Source organism: Fukomys damarensis, unplaced genomic scaffold (assembly GCF_012274545.1).
Source record: "Fukomys damarensis isolate Sample0158 unplaced genomic scaffold, DMR_v1.0_HiC HiC_scaffold_12, whole genome shotgun sequence".
Classification (NCBI taxonomy): domain Eukaryota; kingdom Metazoa; phylum Chordata; class Mammalia; order Rodentia; family Bathyergidae; genus Fukomys; species Fukomys damarensis.
In genome coordinates, this window is record NW_022900924.1 from 935840 (window position 1) to 954036 (window position 18197).

Below are 18197 nucleotides of genomic sequence, written 5' to 3' on the forward strand. Positions count from 1 at the left end.
CTGGACTTGGAGGAACAGGCCTGGGGTGGCTCCAGAGGCTCACCTGACGGTCATCTCATACAGTGTGGGCCGCTGGGCGAAGTCCGAGTGCATGAGGCTGACGGCCTGGAGGAAGTGGCGGTCCTGGGCGGAGGCCACCGGGGGAAGGTTGGCTTCGGGGAAGAGGACACAGCTGGTGAGTAGCGGTTCCTCCATTCCCACAGGACCTGGTGGGTGGGCTCGAGGCTCGGGGTGGGGCTGACGAGGAAAAGGGAGAGGAGCAGACAGGGTGCCACCACGCCACCATGCTCTGCCTGTCCCCAGGGACCGCAGCAAGGTCTTACCCAGGGACTTCAAAATCCTAGGCAGACCATACCTGAGGTATCTGAGCAGGAGGGAGTTCCTCTCACAACACGGGGGAAACACCATGCAGAGACAAAAAAGCCAAGGGGCGCTGGCTGGGTGGGGCTGGGTTCCCAGGGACGGCACCCTGTCCCGGGGTCAGGCACTGTGGCACAGTCCCGAGGTGTCCCGCTCTGTGCCCTGTCAGCCCCTTACCCGTGAGCACATTCTGGATGTGGTCATGGTGCACGAAGCTGTAGGTGCCGGCTGTGGAGCCAGCCTGGTCTCTGGGCAGCGTCTCCTTCAGGTGCACCTCCAGCCCGTTCAGGGATGCCAGGCTGCTGTGGTACTGCGGAGGGCAGGGGCAGGGTCACAGGCAGCAGCACTGGCCTTGAAGCGCTCACAGAGCCTCCCTCTGACCTTGACCTGAGTTAAAATCCCTGAAGGTCTCAGAGGCTCTTTAATTTAGCCAAAATGGACTTTGACCAGTGCTTCTGCCTGTTTTCAGAAAAGCACTAACTCACCCTATGTTCTAATGTTTCTAAATTAAGGAACATATTTTAGAAAATAAGAAGAGAAGTGAGCAGAAAACTAAATTGAAGAAGAAAAGAAAGCAAAAAAAATGGCACGTGATCTCACGGTAGCCCCCACCATCACACCTCCCCACTAACCCTGGCTCCCCGGGGCAGTGCGTCCAGCAGTGCCACAGCCCGGGACCATCCCAGGGGCTTTCAGCTGGGCTGCAGTGAAGTCCTCCAACAGACGTCAGGCCCTGACATCTCTCCAGCGCGCTGAAACTGGTGCCATTCCTAGGAGACTGACAGAGTCACCCTGCTCCCTTGCGTTGGCTCAGGGAGGAACCTAATCGAGGGCAGCTACCAGGGAGATGATGCCCCCGCACCTGCATTTTTCAGATGAGTAGTGTGTAAATCCAGCTGTAACACTATACCTTTTCGTATAATTTTTTTATATAAAATAAAAATGGGATCAAACCACGGCTCTAACCTAATGATATAGCATGAGCTACACTCCTGGTCCTTAAATCCTCTCCCGCATCACTTCCTCATGGGCACATGGTGTTCTAGGCTGAGCGGAGGGCCGGCCTGAGGACGTCAGGGACATCCACGTAGGCTCCACCTGAAACGGGGCCTCCTGGGGTTGTTTCAGCTACAAGACCACAGTCCCTGAGCACCAAACGGCTCCAGGTAAACACATTTGAGCTCAGCGACTTCCTAGTCAGGTGACCAGAGCCAAGCTACTCCGTTTCCTGAACTGCTTTCTTTTTCCACCAGCAAAATGGCTTAAACGGAAAGGGCAGAGTTATGTGAAAGCTGTGTGCTCAGGAGAGGAGGCAGGCACAGTCTCCCATGACCAAGTGACCTGGATGCCCTGACCCAAGCTGAGCGCAGCAGATCCTCAGGAGCCTCCCATGTGGACGGGCATGTGTGCGCACATTCACAAGCACACGGGGACCCACGCGCGCATTCCCATGAGGTCAGACCACATCCTCACCAGGAGTTTCACAGAGCCACTGTGCCGTGCCAAAACCTGGCTTCCCTGTAGGCACTGAGCTCTGCTTCCAGAATCTTCTAACTTGTCCTCGAGATAAAATCACTTAGCCGCAAACAGTTAACCACAAGATGTTACGTCAGACGACATGGTGGACAATCTGTATTGACAACTAAGTGCTCTCGTTGACACCAGGAGTCAGCAGACTAGAGCCTATGAGCTAAATAAACACAGCCCAATGCCTGTTTTTGGTACAGCCTGAGGAGAACGGTTTTTCTATGACGTTTATATTTTTATACAGTTGGGGGAAAATGTATAATACTGTGTGTGATATGTGAAAATCATCTGAAGCTCCAACGTCATACTCATAAAGTGCTTCCGGCACACATCCACACCAGCTGTTTCCATATCATCTGTGGCTGTTTTCGTGTGGCAGTGGCAGCACCGAAGAGCTGTGCAGAGCTCAAGAGAGCCGCTTTGAGGTCTTTACATAAAGTTCACCCACCCTGATACATAAAGCGATCCTCCAAGCAGCCCTAGGAGGTGCAGATCTGGGGCTAATTCCTGGGCCCCTGACTTCCAGTCCACAGACAGCAAAGGGCTGGAAGGCGTGGGGACTGTGACACGCAGAGGCGGCAGCACAGGGCACGTGCATTCACGGAGGCACAGTGGCACAGGTGGCAGGGGTGCACGTCCATACAATATCTCACAAAACACTCTCACCCTAGCTTCCGGCCTTGTCTACTGCACATGGACAGCTCCGTGGTCTCACGGAGCAATGAATAATAGATCTGACCACAGTATCTGAAGGTCACTGGGCTGATCCTGGGCTCCAGGCAGGAAGCTATGGCAGCAATGGCTCTATGCTGCCCCCTGGTGGGGCCCTACTCTCCCTCTGCACCCAAGCCTAGCCTGCCAGGCGCCTGCTCGCTGTTCTTCCTTCCTCCCCCTCTGCAAACCTACAAGTCAAACCCAGCTGAGTCACTGAAAGACAAGCTGACCACATGGTGTGGCGGCACCTTGGCCAATCACATCCAGGACCCCTTTCTAAGGGACTGTGCCCACTGTCTGTCCTATCTGGCTATAGCCGACGACTCAGCAGGTCAAGCATTTTCTGGGCAGGTCTGGGGCACAAAGGCAGTAAACAATCTCCTCCAAGTATAAAACACGCTCTGGGTCTGACTGACAAACTCACTCTCAAACCGGCAGGCTGACCCAAGTGAGTCAGCCCTACTCTTTTCGGAAAAGACTAGCTCTTCCTCTCCCATAAAACCTTTATTTCCTGGGGCAGATCACGGATGGGCCTCGGCAAGGCAAGTGCCACGCGCCCCTAGCAGGAGCCACAGAGGGCAGAGCAGTCACCTTCCTTCGCCTTCCACCTGCCACAGCAAAGGCAGAGGAGTCGGGACAGAGAGGCCGAGGCAGGGCAACAAGAAGCCAGCAAGAATCCGGGACCTCCTACTTGCGTAAGATCGATCTTAAACAGGCCCAGCAGTTTTGCAGGTGAGACGGGAGCTGCAAGGGGCGTCTCCCCTCAGGACCGTTTCAAAGCTTGGCTCTGGAGTATTTAGCATACAGCTAACGCAGAACACACTTCCTCACAGAGCAGCCTGCGCTACTTGTTTCTTTTGGGAAAAAGGAAAAAGAAATATGTCCACATACTGCGTCCCACACTGGGCCTTCTAAATAACATGTCCAAGGCTCGGCGCAGAGCAGGAAAGATGGTGAAAACTGAAGCAGTAAGATGAGATGCGGGCAGCTGCAGCCCTATCCTCCTTTGCTGTTACAAGAGAGATGGGTGAAGTGACAGCAGCAGAGGATGAGGACAGAGAAAGCAAAGGAGCCACAACTTGGTGCCCCAGGGCCTGCAGAAAGAGGACTGATAAGCCAGGGCCCTGCAGAGAGCAGTCTCCTGCTAGTGGCTCTGTGCAAAGGGAGCTGCTCACGGCCTTCCCTCCTCCTCCATGCCCCAAGGTGACTTGCTCATTTAGGAAGGTCACAAGCCCTGCCTGCTAATAAGATCGGCTTAGAATAACATAGATTCAAGAATAAAAACAAGCCGAGCCCCCAAGACACCATTTGCCCTGCAGCAATTTCAACCTGCTGTTCTTCCTGCTACCACTTTTCTTGCCAACTAAAGCAAGGCTGTTACCATAGCAACTGAATCTCCAGCGTGGGCCCGGACCCTTCAGATCATGGCTCTAAGAGGGGAAGGGGTTGGAATAGTTTAAGAAGAGCCCTCGGAGCCAGTTGGGATTTCAGATGTTCCACTTTGGATCACCATGATTCAAAGCCGGGGTTATGGAGGGAATGAGGGGTTTCCAGCAACTCCTACCCTGGCAGAGTGCTGCGGAGCAAGGATCCCAGTCAACGTGGAATCTACAACTGCCCAGGCTAAGAAATGAGGCCAGAGCAGGAGCAATACAACGGCAACACACGCAGCCTTTGCCTGCATTGTCTCGCTGCAATGTGGAAGAGAAGGCCCAGCACCACCGTGTGCTACTGGTAAGAAAGCAGAGACTCAAGAGGGCAAGAGCCTGTCTGCAAGATCACATGGCTGGAAAATGACACAGCCAGAAGGCCAACCATCCAGGGAACTGGAGGAAGCAGAGGCAGCAGAGAACCAAGACCCAGATGCCTCTGCTCCAGTACCGTGTCTCGGGCATGGCTTACCCCAGACAAACACCAAGGAGGCTGGCACTGCCATCACCCCCATCCCATCAACAGGGAGATTCTACCCCGGGTCACACAGCAAGCGGCTGAGCCAGCCCGTCCATATCCTAGCAGGCCACCAGAGGGCCGAGGAGGGGATCTGGAGACACTCACCACCTCCTCGATGGCTGTGCTGTCTCTCAGCAGCGGTGCCTCGGCCAGCAGGGACAGCACCAAACCCTTAACACTGTGAGTGTAGAGGTTCAGCTGCACGAGTCTCGGGCCCCCTACTGGGCTTAGCCTGGAGTCAGCTCTGTCTGCAGAGGGGCCATCACCCTGGGAGTCTGCTGAATCTGAAACACATTCTAAACCAGTGGCTGCAAGGCTCTCGCCAACTCCATCAACCTGCTGATCTACACCTTGGTGCCCCGAAAGCAGCTCGCTTCCTCTCTGCTCTGGGTCTGGGTGAGGCGACGGTGGCCCGCTGGGCTGTGTGGGGCAGGGGTCTGTCCCAGGAACAGGGGTGTAGCTGCTGGTGCCAGGCAGGTCTTCGTGCTGCTCTCGGGCTCCATTCTGGGCGAGCACATCCAGTGAGGAGGAAGGGTGGGGGCAGCCGGTGGCCATGCCCTCAGGAGGCACAGGCTCCAGGTGGTTGGCATCACGGACAGAGTCCTTGAGGTGAAGACCTCTGTCACCTGGGGCATACACTTGCAGGAGGGCACAGTGACCTGAGGATGCCCCTCCTTCCTGAGCTTCTGCAATGTGGATTTCAGACAAGTCAGTCTCCTCCTGGAGAAAGCCTGGTCCCTGGTGCAGGAAGCAGCTGAGGCCAGGGACCTGGCCCTTGGCAGTAGTGTGCAGTCCTGTGGGCCCCCAGTCCTCCACCTCACCGGCAGGAAAATGTCCATTCTCTGTCTTACCATTTGGCCACACTCTGTCAGGGTACACGGGCCCCGGGGTGGTGGCTGACATCCGAGCCCAGGCAGCCTCTTTTTTTAAAGCAGATGTGCTCCAATCCTTTGCAAGACGCCGGGCCGTGCTGTCCTGAAGCCTGGCTGGCCTGGTGAACAAGACACACATAGGCGGGGCACACTGACTGAGCAGTTCCGTGGGAGACGAAAGCGCTGCTTCCCTAACTGGGACAAGGTCAGTGACAAATGGGTGCCCGAGGCCACAGGGCCTCAGACGACACCATGTTCAAACCACAGGAGTAGAAGAAGGTACCCCTGCGGCATCCCAGCATAAGGCCAGGACCCCTGAGTGACAGCCATCCACACCTGGAGGGTCGCCTGGGAGGCACTGTCACAATGAACATGTGACAGAGACGTGGAAGAGGTCGAGGATTTGGGCCCACTCTCAGATCAGCACCTTCACGACGCCTGCCTCTAACACAGAACAGGGAGGGGTGGGACCGAGGAGGGAAGGGAAGCAGCAGGTTTTCTTCTGATGGACGTGTGAGCAAGTCCCATGCATGTGCAGTGAGATGAACCCCTGGATGATCCCTGCACTACCTGGGCATCTGCTCCACCGGGAACTCATGGAGACTGGCAGCTTCCTCTTCGGTCAGGAAGACGGGGGTGATCTGGACATTCGGGGGGAATGATGCTCCTGGAATTGCAAAGCAACATGGGCAGGGCTCTCCCTGGGCAGGAGGAAACAGAAGAGCAAAAACAGTTCCTAGGGTGACACACCCAGCTCAGAGAGCATGCAGGAAGGTGGATGTCAGCCCAGACACGAGCCAAAACTGCAGCTCAGGTGCTGTGAACAGCAGGGAAAGAGCCCTTGCAGACAGCACTATCCCAGCTGGGTGGGATATTCAATGGAAGAAAGTTTAGTGCTACTTAATTTAAAAAAGACATAAGCTAGGAAAAAAAAAATGCTTCCAATTGACAAAGGGATTGCCCCAACCTAGGCTTCCAAGGGGAGCCAAGTCCTCTTGGGGATACCACCAGAGCCTGCAAAAGGACCTTAAGGCAGTCCCCAGAGCCCTGGCACCTGTCTGAGCAGTGTCACAGCACTGAACTAAGGAAGGTCTGCGTGCAGGAGTCTGGAAGGCATGAGCCTGACAATTAGGATTCTGGGGTATAATGCTGATCCTGAGGATCCTGAGGATCTCTTAGATCCGTTTCCCTAATCTTATGAGCAGAGGAATTAAACCTAAGGGACCAGCTGTCCTTGACATGGCTTGTCCAGTGAGAGGCAACATAGGAGTGCCATCCACAAAGCCCACAGCTCAGTGCTCCACTTACCTGGGTCCTGTGTTGCATCCCCTGCTGCAGGTAATCTCTGAAAACAGACACACACACAGGTTGGCACTGGGCGCGATCCTCCCCTCTTACCCTAACCATCAGGAATTCATGCCATCTGTTCACAGGCTCTTGCTAAGCCCAAGGAGCTTGTCCCAGCCATATACCAAGAGCCTGGCAGATGGAGCAGAGCTCCCCTAAACTGCTTGCCCCACCACAGCTAGGAGGAGGCAAGAATCAGCCTGCTCAGGTAGCGCCCACCTGAATCATGCACTGCTCAGAGTTCTGATTTGCTCAGTCTCTCCCTCTGGGAAATAAGCAAGAATGCGCGGTCTCTTCTGTATCACGGGGAACTCATTCTAGAACCAAAATGTGCCAGTCCTGTGACTTATTCAAAAGGTTCCGACCCGAACCCAATGCTCTACCAGACCAGATCTCTTGCTTATTTTGGTTCACAGCCAAGGCCAGATACCTTGGGATTGTCTAACAAGAAAACAAAAAACCTGAAGATGCCAAAAGCACCACCAAAACAAAATACAAACCAAAACTGCTCTTCTGGCCAAAATGACTGTCACTCCTATGAAATCGTATGGTTTCCTCTCTTCTTCAGTGATTTCAAAACTCATCTTAAGATTACTACACCAAATAAAAGATTAGTCTAGACAAAAATTCTTTTTAAAAGAAAATCACACATAATCCTTTATCCTCAAGCTAATAAATGTTAACATTTGCACATTTTTCCTTAAATTTATGCATTTTTCTTACTTTTGAGACATTACATGACATCTGGCTTTTCAGCTGAGTCAGTTTTCTGCACTCTTTAACCTCAGCCCTCTAGGAGACTGAGGCAAGAGAGCTACAAGTTCAAGGCCAGCCAGAGGCTATAATATCCCTGACTTCACGCCCAGTACTAGAAAAAAAAAATCAATTTGTCCACTTAAAACAGTAACAGGTAATTCCTGTTTTCAAAACATCTTCGGCCATTTTTAATGGCTGGCTCAAATCTTATGAAGCTTAAAGTGCTATGGGTAAATTAATTATTTCTTGACTGTAGGCCAGAGGTTGGCCAACTTCTTCTGTAAAAGATAGGATGATATGCAATTTCATCTTTAAAAGCCATGTGACCTTGTCCCAAGATTCAGTTCTGCCACTCTAAGTCAACAACAGTTCAATAAAACTTTATTTGTATGCAGTTGACTCACAAGCCAGTTTGCCAAATCCCACCTTAGACATTTTTCAGGTCCACAAATCCTGCTGTGAGAGAGGCTCCCCCACCCCTCACAAACAGAAGCACCTGGCGATGACTGCAGCCATCCTTCCCACACAAACACAAACACACACACGTGGCCATCGTTTCCAAAATCCCAGAACAAATGCACTTCGTGAACTGAGGTGCCACGGTACCGGAAACCAAGCCCAGGGCCTACACAAGCACTGAAATATATCCCTACCCATCCATCCAGTCACTCACTCGGTACTGGGCAGGGAGCTCAGGCCTTCACTTCACACTCAGCTGCCTCCTCAGACCTTTTCTGTTTTGAGATAAGGTCTCTCTTGCGAACTGCTCTGGCCAGACTTGAGACGGTGACCCTCCTGCCTCGCCACCTGAGTAGCTGGTATTACAATTGTGCACCGCCAAGCCTGGCTTAGTTTTTAAATTTTATTTTGACACAAGGTCTGGCTTCAAACTTTCCATCCTCCTGCCTCAGCCTCCAAAGTAGCTGGGATTACAGGGGAATGTCGCTGCACTGGCTAACTCTAACAGTTTTGAATATGAATTTTTTTTCAGCAGTTAGAATTTTCCCTTAGAATAGCTCTTAAGAAGTAGATTTCTAATAATTCTTATTACAATAACAATACCTTTATTATATAATTATATTATAGTACAATAATAGCTTATGACTATTAGAACATCCTTAAAGCTTCCCCCATCAGCTGTCTACCAGAAAGGGTGTTCTCACCGACACCCTACCAGAGCAGGGAGGAGCCTGGAGAGAGGCCATCAGCATTTCACATGCCTGCTCACTTCACAAGAGAGAGCTTTATGCAACACCGAAACCACACTTGCATACCCTAAGATACACAAAAGAAAAAAGGACTGAAAGCCAGGTACTACTGGTGGTTACCTCCATGTGGCCCAAGTGCGGGCAACTCTATTCCCAATGATTCTTTTTTTTCCCCACTGCAAATCCAATTAAATAAATACCAACTGAAGTATTATAAGAACCACTGTTTTCCTAAGTTTTTCAAAGGACACATTCTTAACAGTGGGTCTCTGAAAAGTCTCACATTTCTTTGACAGAAATGTCACCTCGATAGTGAGTCAAATTCTGAAAGCAACTAGTCTGAGGAAAAAGCTGCTATCCAAACCTACCACAGGGAAGAAAAGGCTTCCTTTCAGCCTTATCAATGGCTTTAATATGGAGGAAAACCGCACTAACAGACCAAGGGTCCTGACAACATTCAGTCTAAAAAGTACCCCAGGCCTGTCCAGTGCTTGGGATTGGTCCCACCAGATGTGGTGACAGACACTGTGGGACTGTCATCCTGGCCAGGTGGGTAAGGGCTGCAATACCTGGTCCAGAGGCGCAGGTCTGTGAAGCAGGATCTTGGCAGTGAGGGAGGGCGTGAGCTGGGTGCTTACAATCCTACAGGTCAGACACAGAAACAAGAGCACGTGAGAAGAAACACTGGAGCCCTCTGCGTTTAAAAGATGCTTCGTGTTCTAGCTGGACATGGATGGTGGGAGTTTCAACTGGTAAAAGCCCTGATGAGGGGTACTCTGACAGTTCCTACCAACAGTTAAAATGTCTGGTAAACCTTCTGACCAGGCTTGCACCACGGTGTAAGTATAAGAATATTCATCACAGGAAAAATGGGAAACAAATAAACAACTAAACGTCTGTCAGAAAGATTCATTAACAAATCATGGGATAGCCAGATCACCGACCCATGCATGGCCTTTCCAAGAGCAGATGGACCAATGTGGCCTGGTAAAGAAATCTCTTCTGTGTACACTGAGCAGAAGAACCGCGTGAGCAGAAATAAGCAAAGTCAATACATGTGCCTAAGTACAGGGTGGGATGTGTACAGAAAGAGCCTGGATGCTGGTCAGATGCTAACTGTGGGAGTGGGCTGAGCGTGAGGAAGACAGAAAGGGAGCTTTCCAATGTGTTCTGTATGTTTCCCTGTTGGCAGTGTTTTTCTCTTAACAAGAAGAGAAGTTCAGTTCTAGCCATACAGTTTTTAAATATACAGGAAATGTAAAATAAGGGGAAGATGCTCTCTCTGACAGCCATGTCTTGGTGAGCTTGGCAACCCTGCAAGTTGAGGCAGAGCCATCCTGCTGAGAACAGAGGAAGGGGACCCAGGGGATAAGGTGCTTGGGGACTGTGCTCAGTCCTTCCACATCTGCTGAGTCACTTAATTATCCACACAAGGTCTCTGTTTCCCAGAAGAGAAAACCAAGGTTAAGCAGGTTGTCCAAGGCCAGACGCTGGGAGGAAGAAAAGCCAGGGTTCAAAGCCCAGCCTGTCAGGCTCGAGAGCACTGCCGTCAAGAGCCCTCCCAGAAGCACCTGGAGGGCTCCTCAGCTGCACAGTTACCCGGTGAGGAGGGCCCTCTGCGCTCCGACCCTGGCACGAGAGCAACTCTTGGTAACATCTGGAGTGGCTCTCAGACACTCGGGCTCACAGAGAGGACCTCTGGCTGGGTGAAGAGGTCTGTGAGTTCTCAGAGGCCCGTCAGGACGCAGACCTGAGCCCTGAGCCCGAAGGAGCTGGGGAAGAGTGTGTGAGGCTGTCTTGAAGCTGATCTGCAGCTGGTGCACTGGGGTCCCAGGACACAAGGTGAAGGCCACTGCAGCCTTCATGGCCCTCTGCTTACACTGCAGGCTGCTACCAAGGCTAGAGTTCCACACTGACATCCTGTGACAGCCACAGAGCACGTCCACACTGAGAATTCTGCGACCCCTTTCATAGGTCCACCTTTCCTGAACATCATCATCTTTAATCCCTGGCTGTGCTCAAAGACAGGGACATACCCTAAGCCAAATCTAAACAACCCAATACAGTATAATGGCACCTCGGTTCATGAACGCTTTTGTTTGCAAAGAATTTGGTTCGCAAACAGAAGCATCTGGCAAAATTCTGTCTTTGTTTGCAAACTCTGCATCAGAGGACGAACATGACCAGGGCCTTCATTCCTGCACAAACTTGATTGGCCGTCTTTTCCAGAATCATGGTACAAACTAAGTTCCTGAGCTGCGGGACGACTGTATGTGCCACACAAGCTCATGCAGAACTGACCAGAGACTGAGCTCCCCGCCTAAGAGCTGGAGGCGGCCAGGTGGTCAGTTCTGCAGTAGGAGAATGTGACAGAGGAGAGGGGCAGGTATTACTCACAGTCCTTTATAGAGGATGCAGCCAGCTAGAACGTGAGGTGTGCGCTGGCAGGTCTGTAAGATGAGGGCTGCCTTCAGCAACAGCAGGGGCTCCACCTGCGCAGGGCAAGACAAGTGCCCACCCATTAGCATGCTCACAATGCAACAGGGACACAAGGGCAGCGGCTTTCATGAAGAGACCGGCAGGTTCTAACTCAAGGCCTGGAGAAGGAGGCGTCCCACAGTCAGACCCCTGTCAAACCTTGCGTCTGATCTGCACTCAGTACCGATGATTGCTGACACCAGCAAAATGCCAAACGCTAGGCACAGGAAGCCTCTCCAGAAGCTGAAAAGCATAGTGCACATGCATATGGCTACTGCTGGGGACAAAGCAGGGAGATCTGACTACCGATGCCAAAATGAGATGGCAGCAAGTCACACTGCCAAGTAAAACCCACCCTGCAGAGCAGCCCCAAGGGAGACAGCTGGCTTCACTGACCAGGTGCTGTCGCTCGATCCTGTTACATAAGGGAAAGCACCACAGCCTTTCACCAGGCTGATGCAGCTTGACTCAACTCCCCGTGAGGACTCAGCTGCCTAGAAGTTCCTGAAACTACAAGAAAAGCATCTGAACCTGCTCAAAGCTGTCCAGTAATGCCCCACCTCCTCTTATCTTCACCTGCCTGCCTGGCAGCACGCCCCTGCAGATACCCACAAGCTGCTAAGACTCGGCATGACTGGAACCAAGTCCAGGGGCAGCTGCCACATGAGGAGGTTGTTCATTCTTTGCTGGCCTTAAAACTATCCAGTGCCAGCCAGCACCCTGAACAACTCAAGGCCAACTCCACGAAGTCCTCCCAACAGCAGCAGGGAAAACCTTTCCCTGTCTAGTGCTCTGTGAAGGCTGAGATCCAGCAGCACAGCCCTGTCAGAGACACATCTGCTTCTGCTGTGAGATGCAGGAGGCTCATCTGAGATGCTAAGGGCTCAGATAGCTTGTTCTTCAGGGGACAGGACACAAGCAGCCACAAGCAGCTTGGTTCCATTGAGTATCACTGGTCAGAGAATGGCTCAGAGAGGCAAACCACTTCCACACCTACCTGTCTCCACCCCACCTCTTTGTTTCGTCTCTGTCTCCCTCTCTCTCTTACACACACACACACACACACACACACACACACACACACGCACACAGTAAGCTTGTTTTAAAATGTAAGTGCTGGGCATTTCTGAGATTGAGAATAATTAAATCGGATGACTTTAACGTTGAGAGTAAAGGGGACCTTCAGGTTTCTGAGTTCAATACTGCTGGGGCAATAGCAAAATGGTAATTCCCTGTAGTGAGTACAGTAAGTCTCTGACTTACATTCGATTGCAAACTCCCAGATACAAATGGACCTCACATTACAAATATTCATAGTTGCAAACAAATCACAGAAAGCAGCTCATCTGTCTGCCAGATGTTGTCACAGTCATGCTGCTTCGTGCTTACTGTACAGTGCGATAGTGTACAGCAGTATGGTAAGTCAAAGCCCAGGATGTTTGTGTGCTTGGTGTTTAGTGCTTTATGTTGTATATGTGCGTCAAGGGTATATAAGACACACTTTGCTGGACTTACGAACATTCTCCTAGGATGGATCTTGTTCATTCAGTCGGGTACTTACTGTACCTACTTGGTGTCACTGAGGTACAGCCTCACTGTACCGTCAGAGCAGTCCTGCAAGGCTGGTCTCCCCTCACCAGTGTACAGAGGAGGGAAAGGAGGCTCTTCAAGGTGGCCTATCTTACTTCTGCTCAAAGAACTGGGAAGCAGCCTCAGGGAAGCTCAGAGCAGGGCTCACTGCCTGCCTGCCTGCCTAGAAGACAACATCCTCCAAGCACCTCTCTAGATGTAGCTCAGTTCAGCAAAGTTTTAAAAACTGTCCCGAGGCTCTGTTCTTATGCATTAAGTAAATAAGGAGGATGAAAATGTTACTTTGGTTTTATCCAGGTTCCAGAGGGAATTGAATATCTTATGCAGATCACCGGTGTTCTTCAGAACTTGCTCGATGAAAGTGTCCCACTGCAAACTCAGTTCCTCCTGAGAATGGTTCTAAAACAGCAACAGTATGAGGTCAGTATCCGACATCAGGACAGAGACTCTTCAGCAAGGACTGCAACTGTGCTAAAGAACATTCCACACAGGAAACTGGCTGCAGGGATGGGCTGCTCTATCTCTGCACACAAACACACCTGCTTCTCCCACCCTGATCTCCGGCCCCACCACAGAAGCGGAGCACCTGTTCATCCCAACACCCCGGGGAAGAGGGGTGGGGACAAACACTTGGGAACACAGGCATCTGAGAGGGGCTCCAAGGGCCCTCGACCCGGTCCCGGGCACCATACATTCGTGTAAAGAAGTGCTACATTCTGGCAGTTCCCCATGCCACACTCATACCTTATATGCCAGGGAAACTGGACCGTTATAAAAATTAAAGAATCCAATGAGCTGATCTAGGAACTGCTTGCAGCTGGTATCGGGGAGCTCCACAGCACAGCCCAGAACCTGAGAAGAGGAAACCCAGGAGGTCAGGCACTTTCCCGTTCTTCGAGGCCAAGCCCAGAATCCTGGCACGCACAGCTCTCCATTGCCCATCAAGACTGATCATCTACAGCCCAGAGCCCACACCTCTCACTACCACCGAGCTGATCTCCACAGAGAACAAGTCCTTCCTGTCCCTCTTTTCAGGGTGCCCTGCCTACAATGCACTTGTCCTTCCTGTTCACCTCGTCTCTCCAGCTGGATGAAGAGCTCTGAGAGCAGGACTGACCGACTCATCACAGTCCTAACCTCCAAAGTGCTAAGTGCAAAGCTGACAACCTGAGAGTTGGGAAGAAATCTGGCATACGTTCAAAGAGCCTGAACACACCGCTCATAGACTTGATTCTCCCTCTAGGACTCTGTCCTAATGGGATTTAGTCAGAAATTTAAACAAACAAACCTAGACAGAAAATGAGTAAATAAAAATTCTCTTAAATGTGAGCTTCAGGAAGGCAGTGTTTTCTCCTCTGAAGTGATCCAAGCGTTCAGCAGTCTGGCACACAGGAAATACTTACTTTCTCCCCCCTTCTCTATAAACCGAACGCCAATTCCAGTCATAGTTCCATCAGCTCTTTGTAGAAACTGGTAACGTGGTTTAACAATGGAATACAAATGATTTAAAATATCCAGAATTATCTTAAAAAAGAATAGGGTTGGAGAACTTATACCACGATAAAGCTACAGAACTCAAGACGGTGTGGTCCTTACACAGAACCCTCAAACAGATCAATGGAAGAGAACACAGGTCTAGAAATAGATCTGCACTTATTTGGTCATCTGATCTATGACAAAGAAGTCAAAAGAAATTCAACAGGGATAGGACAGTCTTCTCAACAATGGTGGTAGAATACCTGGATGTCCAAACAAAATAAATGACCCTTGACTTCTATTCACAACAACACAAATGATTAACCCAAGCTGGATTATAGACCTAAGTTTAAAAGCAAAATTATGCCAGCTGTGGGGGCTCAAGCCTGTAATCCCAGAACTTGGGAGGCTGAAGCAGGAGGATCGTGAATTCAGCGCCAACCTGGGATACCTACTTAGACCCTGTCTCAAGGAAACCCAAACAAAAATAAAAACTATACAACTCTTACAGATAAAAAGAGGCTAACGTGGTGGGAAATGGTTTCTTAGAATACAGAAAGTCATAAACCTTAAAATTAAAAGCTTTTGCTCATCAAAGAAAATTAATAGGCATGCCACAAACTGGCAGAAAATGTTCTTAAAATATTTATCTGACAAAGAACTACAACTGGTTAAAACAAGAAAACCCAACTTAAATAAAAGACAAGCACAGCTAGACATGATGGTGCACACCTACAATCCCAGCTCCGCGGGAAGCAGAGGCAAGAGGATCGAAAGTTCCAGGCCAGCCTGGGCAACTTAAGACTTTGTCTCAAAATAAAAAAGGCTGGGGATGTAGCTCAGTTCAAAGGCCCTGGACTCAATCCCCAGTACCACAAAGCAAAAAAGAATGAAAGAAAAAAGTGAGGAGCAAATGCTCTGACACGCTTCACAAAGGAAGACACACAGAAGGCCCTTGGCTACATGAAAGCACCTCCGCATGCTGGTTTGCAGGGAAATGCAAAGTGAAACCACAGTTAAGATACCAGCACAAGTTCGGCAGAACAGCTAAAATTAAACCCTGACGATATCAATGAGGAAGGGGAGTTCTCTGGGACTATTCCTGGTGAGATCGTACAACCACTTCAAAAAGGGTTTGGCAACTTCTTGTAAAATTCAACATACACCTTCCCTAGGATCAGCAGATTGAAAACACATATCCACAAAAAGACATCTACGAAGGCCGGGGATTTAGCTCAATGGTTCTGCCACCTGCCTTGCAAGCACAAAGACCCAAGTTTGATCCCCGGTACCAAAAAGACATCTATAAGAATGTTTCTAAGAGCCTTATTCTTAGTTTCCCCAAACTGGCAATGTCTCCAGCCAGCAAAAGGAGAATGACCAGACTGTAATATATTCAGGTAAGTGAATATTATTTAATAACCAAAAGGAGTGAATACTGATTAACATAATCTCACAAACATTAAGTGGCAGACATAAGTCATTTACAGCAAAGAACAGTACACTAAATACTGTTATGATATTCCAGAACAGGCCGAACTAATCTGTAGTGAAAAACTTCAAAACAGTGGTTGCCCGGAGTTGGAGTGGGCAGAACTAAGTGGAGGAGGACATGAAGAAGCTTCTAGGGCTGATGTGTGTGTTGCCAGGGACTTGTGTGGCACGAGCAGTGTTTGTCCACCTACATAAAATGGTACACTCAAGATTTATGTATTTCATCAAGTGAAAATTGCACTTCAAGAAGAAAGGAACCCTGAACGTGGACTTCAGTTAATTGCGTGTATGGTGAAGTATCTGTGGGTAGGAGAATACAATGACGTATCAACTTACTTAGAAGAGTATTTTTCAAACCTGGATTGAGAGGAGGATAAAAAGATGAACACAACGATATGTGACAGAGCAACTACAATAAAATGTGAACTGTAAAGGAGACATGAGTTTTCACTGTCACATTACTGCAACTATTCAGTACGTCACGGCGTTTCATAATAAAATACTGAACGCACTGATACCTACAAAGCCAATATGCCACCCACACTTGGTATTCCTTTCCTTCCAAAGCCTTAAAGGGCAGGCAAGGAAAAGTACGCTTTAGATTCAATGGCTATAAAAGAGTCTTTTTAATTTACATACCTTTAAAACCTAACCTGTATATATGAATGTCAGGGTTTTTATATCACTGGAAGTGTAGGCTACACAGAGTGCACTGGGAAGAAAAGATGGAAATAAAGACTCAATTTATTTCAACACAGAGCCAACAGAGTTTTCATAGGTTGGCCTAAGTCTTTTAAAGGAAGGGAGAAAGCAGCTGTGTGCAAAAAAGGGTAAGACAGAAATGTCTCGCAAAGAGTGAGGGGCACAGCACGTGCTCAGCATGGGCTCAATCCTCTGCACAAAGGAAAAACAAATGTTCTGCACAGCACTGGGTTATGATGGGCGCCTCAGCGACTACCACCTTCTGGAAGCGTGGATGCCGACTGGAAACAGTGCCCAGGGCAGGGAGAACACACTCCTGATTCAAGAGCCCCGATCGGGTGGGCCTGTCTGAGCTTACCCAGAGGTAATCCTCTTCAGCCTTTACAGCAAACTTCAGTCTCCGCAGGCGGATGAGGGTGGGAGGAGAGCCAGAAAGGTCAGAGACACACCGGACAACTCCAGCGATCTGCCCGCAGAGCAGCTCCTGACGGTCCAGGACGGTCTGTGAGGAAGAAGGAGATTCCAGACCAGAGGCTGAAATTCTTGAACTCCCGGGTCATTCCTCGGAGGAAACTGAAGCCCGAAGGCCAAATGAAGTCTGCTGGCTGTTTACACGCGGCCCAGGAGCCAAGAAATGTTTACGTATTTTTAAGTGTTATAAAAACAAAGAATAATGTGTGACAGAGCCCTTGTTTGGCAAAGCTTAACGTATTTACTATGAGGCCTTTACAAGTGTGTCAAGCCCGCTGGGGTGGCTGAACTGTCATGAAACAACAGCGCAGAACGCTATCTGTGTTCTGGGGGTTATAGGCACACACAATCCTTTCATCCCCACTCTAATCCCCTGCACAGAGCAGTCTGAGCAGCCTGGATTAATCCTGGTCATCTGAGTCACAGTGTAGTCACATGAGTGGACACAGAATCTCATCAGTCTTATCCCTCATCGAACTGTGGGGACAGCCAGACATGACGTGATGCCACAGAAAATGTATACACCATCTCTGAAGAGTTTCTGCCTGATAGAACTGAATGTGGATCTAATCAAGGCTCTAGAGTTCACTAATACTTTAAAGGAAATACAGCAGGTAAAAGATAGCACATGACATCACATGAGAAACTAATCAGCCAAACCCAGAGTGTGGGATATTCTAACGTTCTACCACACAAACGGCCTGATATCTTCAATAATTCAATGGCAAGGGGGGAAACAAAGAAAGGGTGCGTGGGCGAGGAGTGCTATAAATGGGCCTGAAAGTATAAAACAACCAGACTAAGTGGATGCTTTTAGGACTGACTAGGAAAGACAGAGAGAGAAAGCATGAAACAAAGACTAAAAAGAGAAGGGTGAAATCTGAATATAACCTGGGTATCATGATATTAAGGAATTACTACTACCAATACTGTAACTTTTTTAGGTGTGAAAATGTTTAATGCCCTGTCTGGGTAGGGATGGCACTGGACAGCGGTAAGATGACACAATGTCTAGAATTTGAGTTAAAACCATACAATCCTGGTTAAACACTGACATCAGGCGTCTCTGGGGATGGCACATGAGGGTTCATGATGCTCTCTTCTGTACTTTTGTACGTTTCCAAAAGAGCTTTTTAAAAATGAGCTGACCCTGGGCCGGGAATGTAGCTCCATGGCACAGTACCTGCCTCAAAAGAGCAAGGTTCCAAGTTTGATCCCCAGTACCAGAAAAAAAAAAAAAAAAAAAAAAAGA

General features: G+C 49.6%; 1 protein-coding gene across 3 annotated transcripts in view; it reads right to left on the reverse strand.

Moving 5' to 3' along the window:
* Hps4 (HPS4 biogenesis of lysosomal organelles complex 3 subunit 2) overlaps positions 1–18197 on the reverse strand; it is a 31977-nt gene that overhangs the window by 9123 nt on the left and 4657 nt on the right. The window contains exons 4-14 of one of the 3 annotated variants that reach the window (XM_010603697.3): positions 16833–16976; positions 13547–13654; positions 13085–13201; positions 11132–11226; positions 9304–9376; positions 6732–6768; positions 5994–6090; positions 4657–5542; positions 538–670; positions 356–364; positions 44–152 (exon numbers count right to left, since the gene is read on the reverse strand). In XM_010603697.3, coding sequence (XP_010601999.1) covers positions 44–152; positions 356–364; positions 538–670; positions 4657–5542; positions 5994–6090; positions 6732–6768; positions 9304–9376; positions 11132–11226; positions 13085–13201; positions 13547–13654; positions 16833–16976 — 1808 coding nt within the window. Of the gene's footprint in view, positions 1–43; positions 238–355; positions 365–537; positions 671–4656; positions 5543–5993; positions 6091–6731; positions 6769–9303; positions 9377–11131; positions 11227–13084; positions 13202–13546; positions 13655–16832; positions 16977–18197 lie in introns of all 3 variants that reach the window. The other 2 variants (XM_010603698.3, XM_010603699.3) reach the window with 2 other exon arrangements.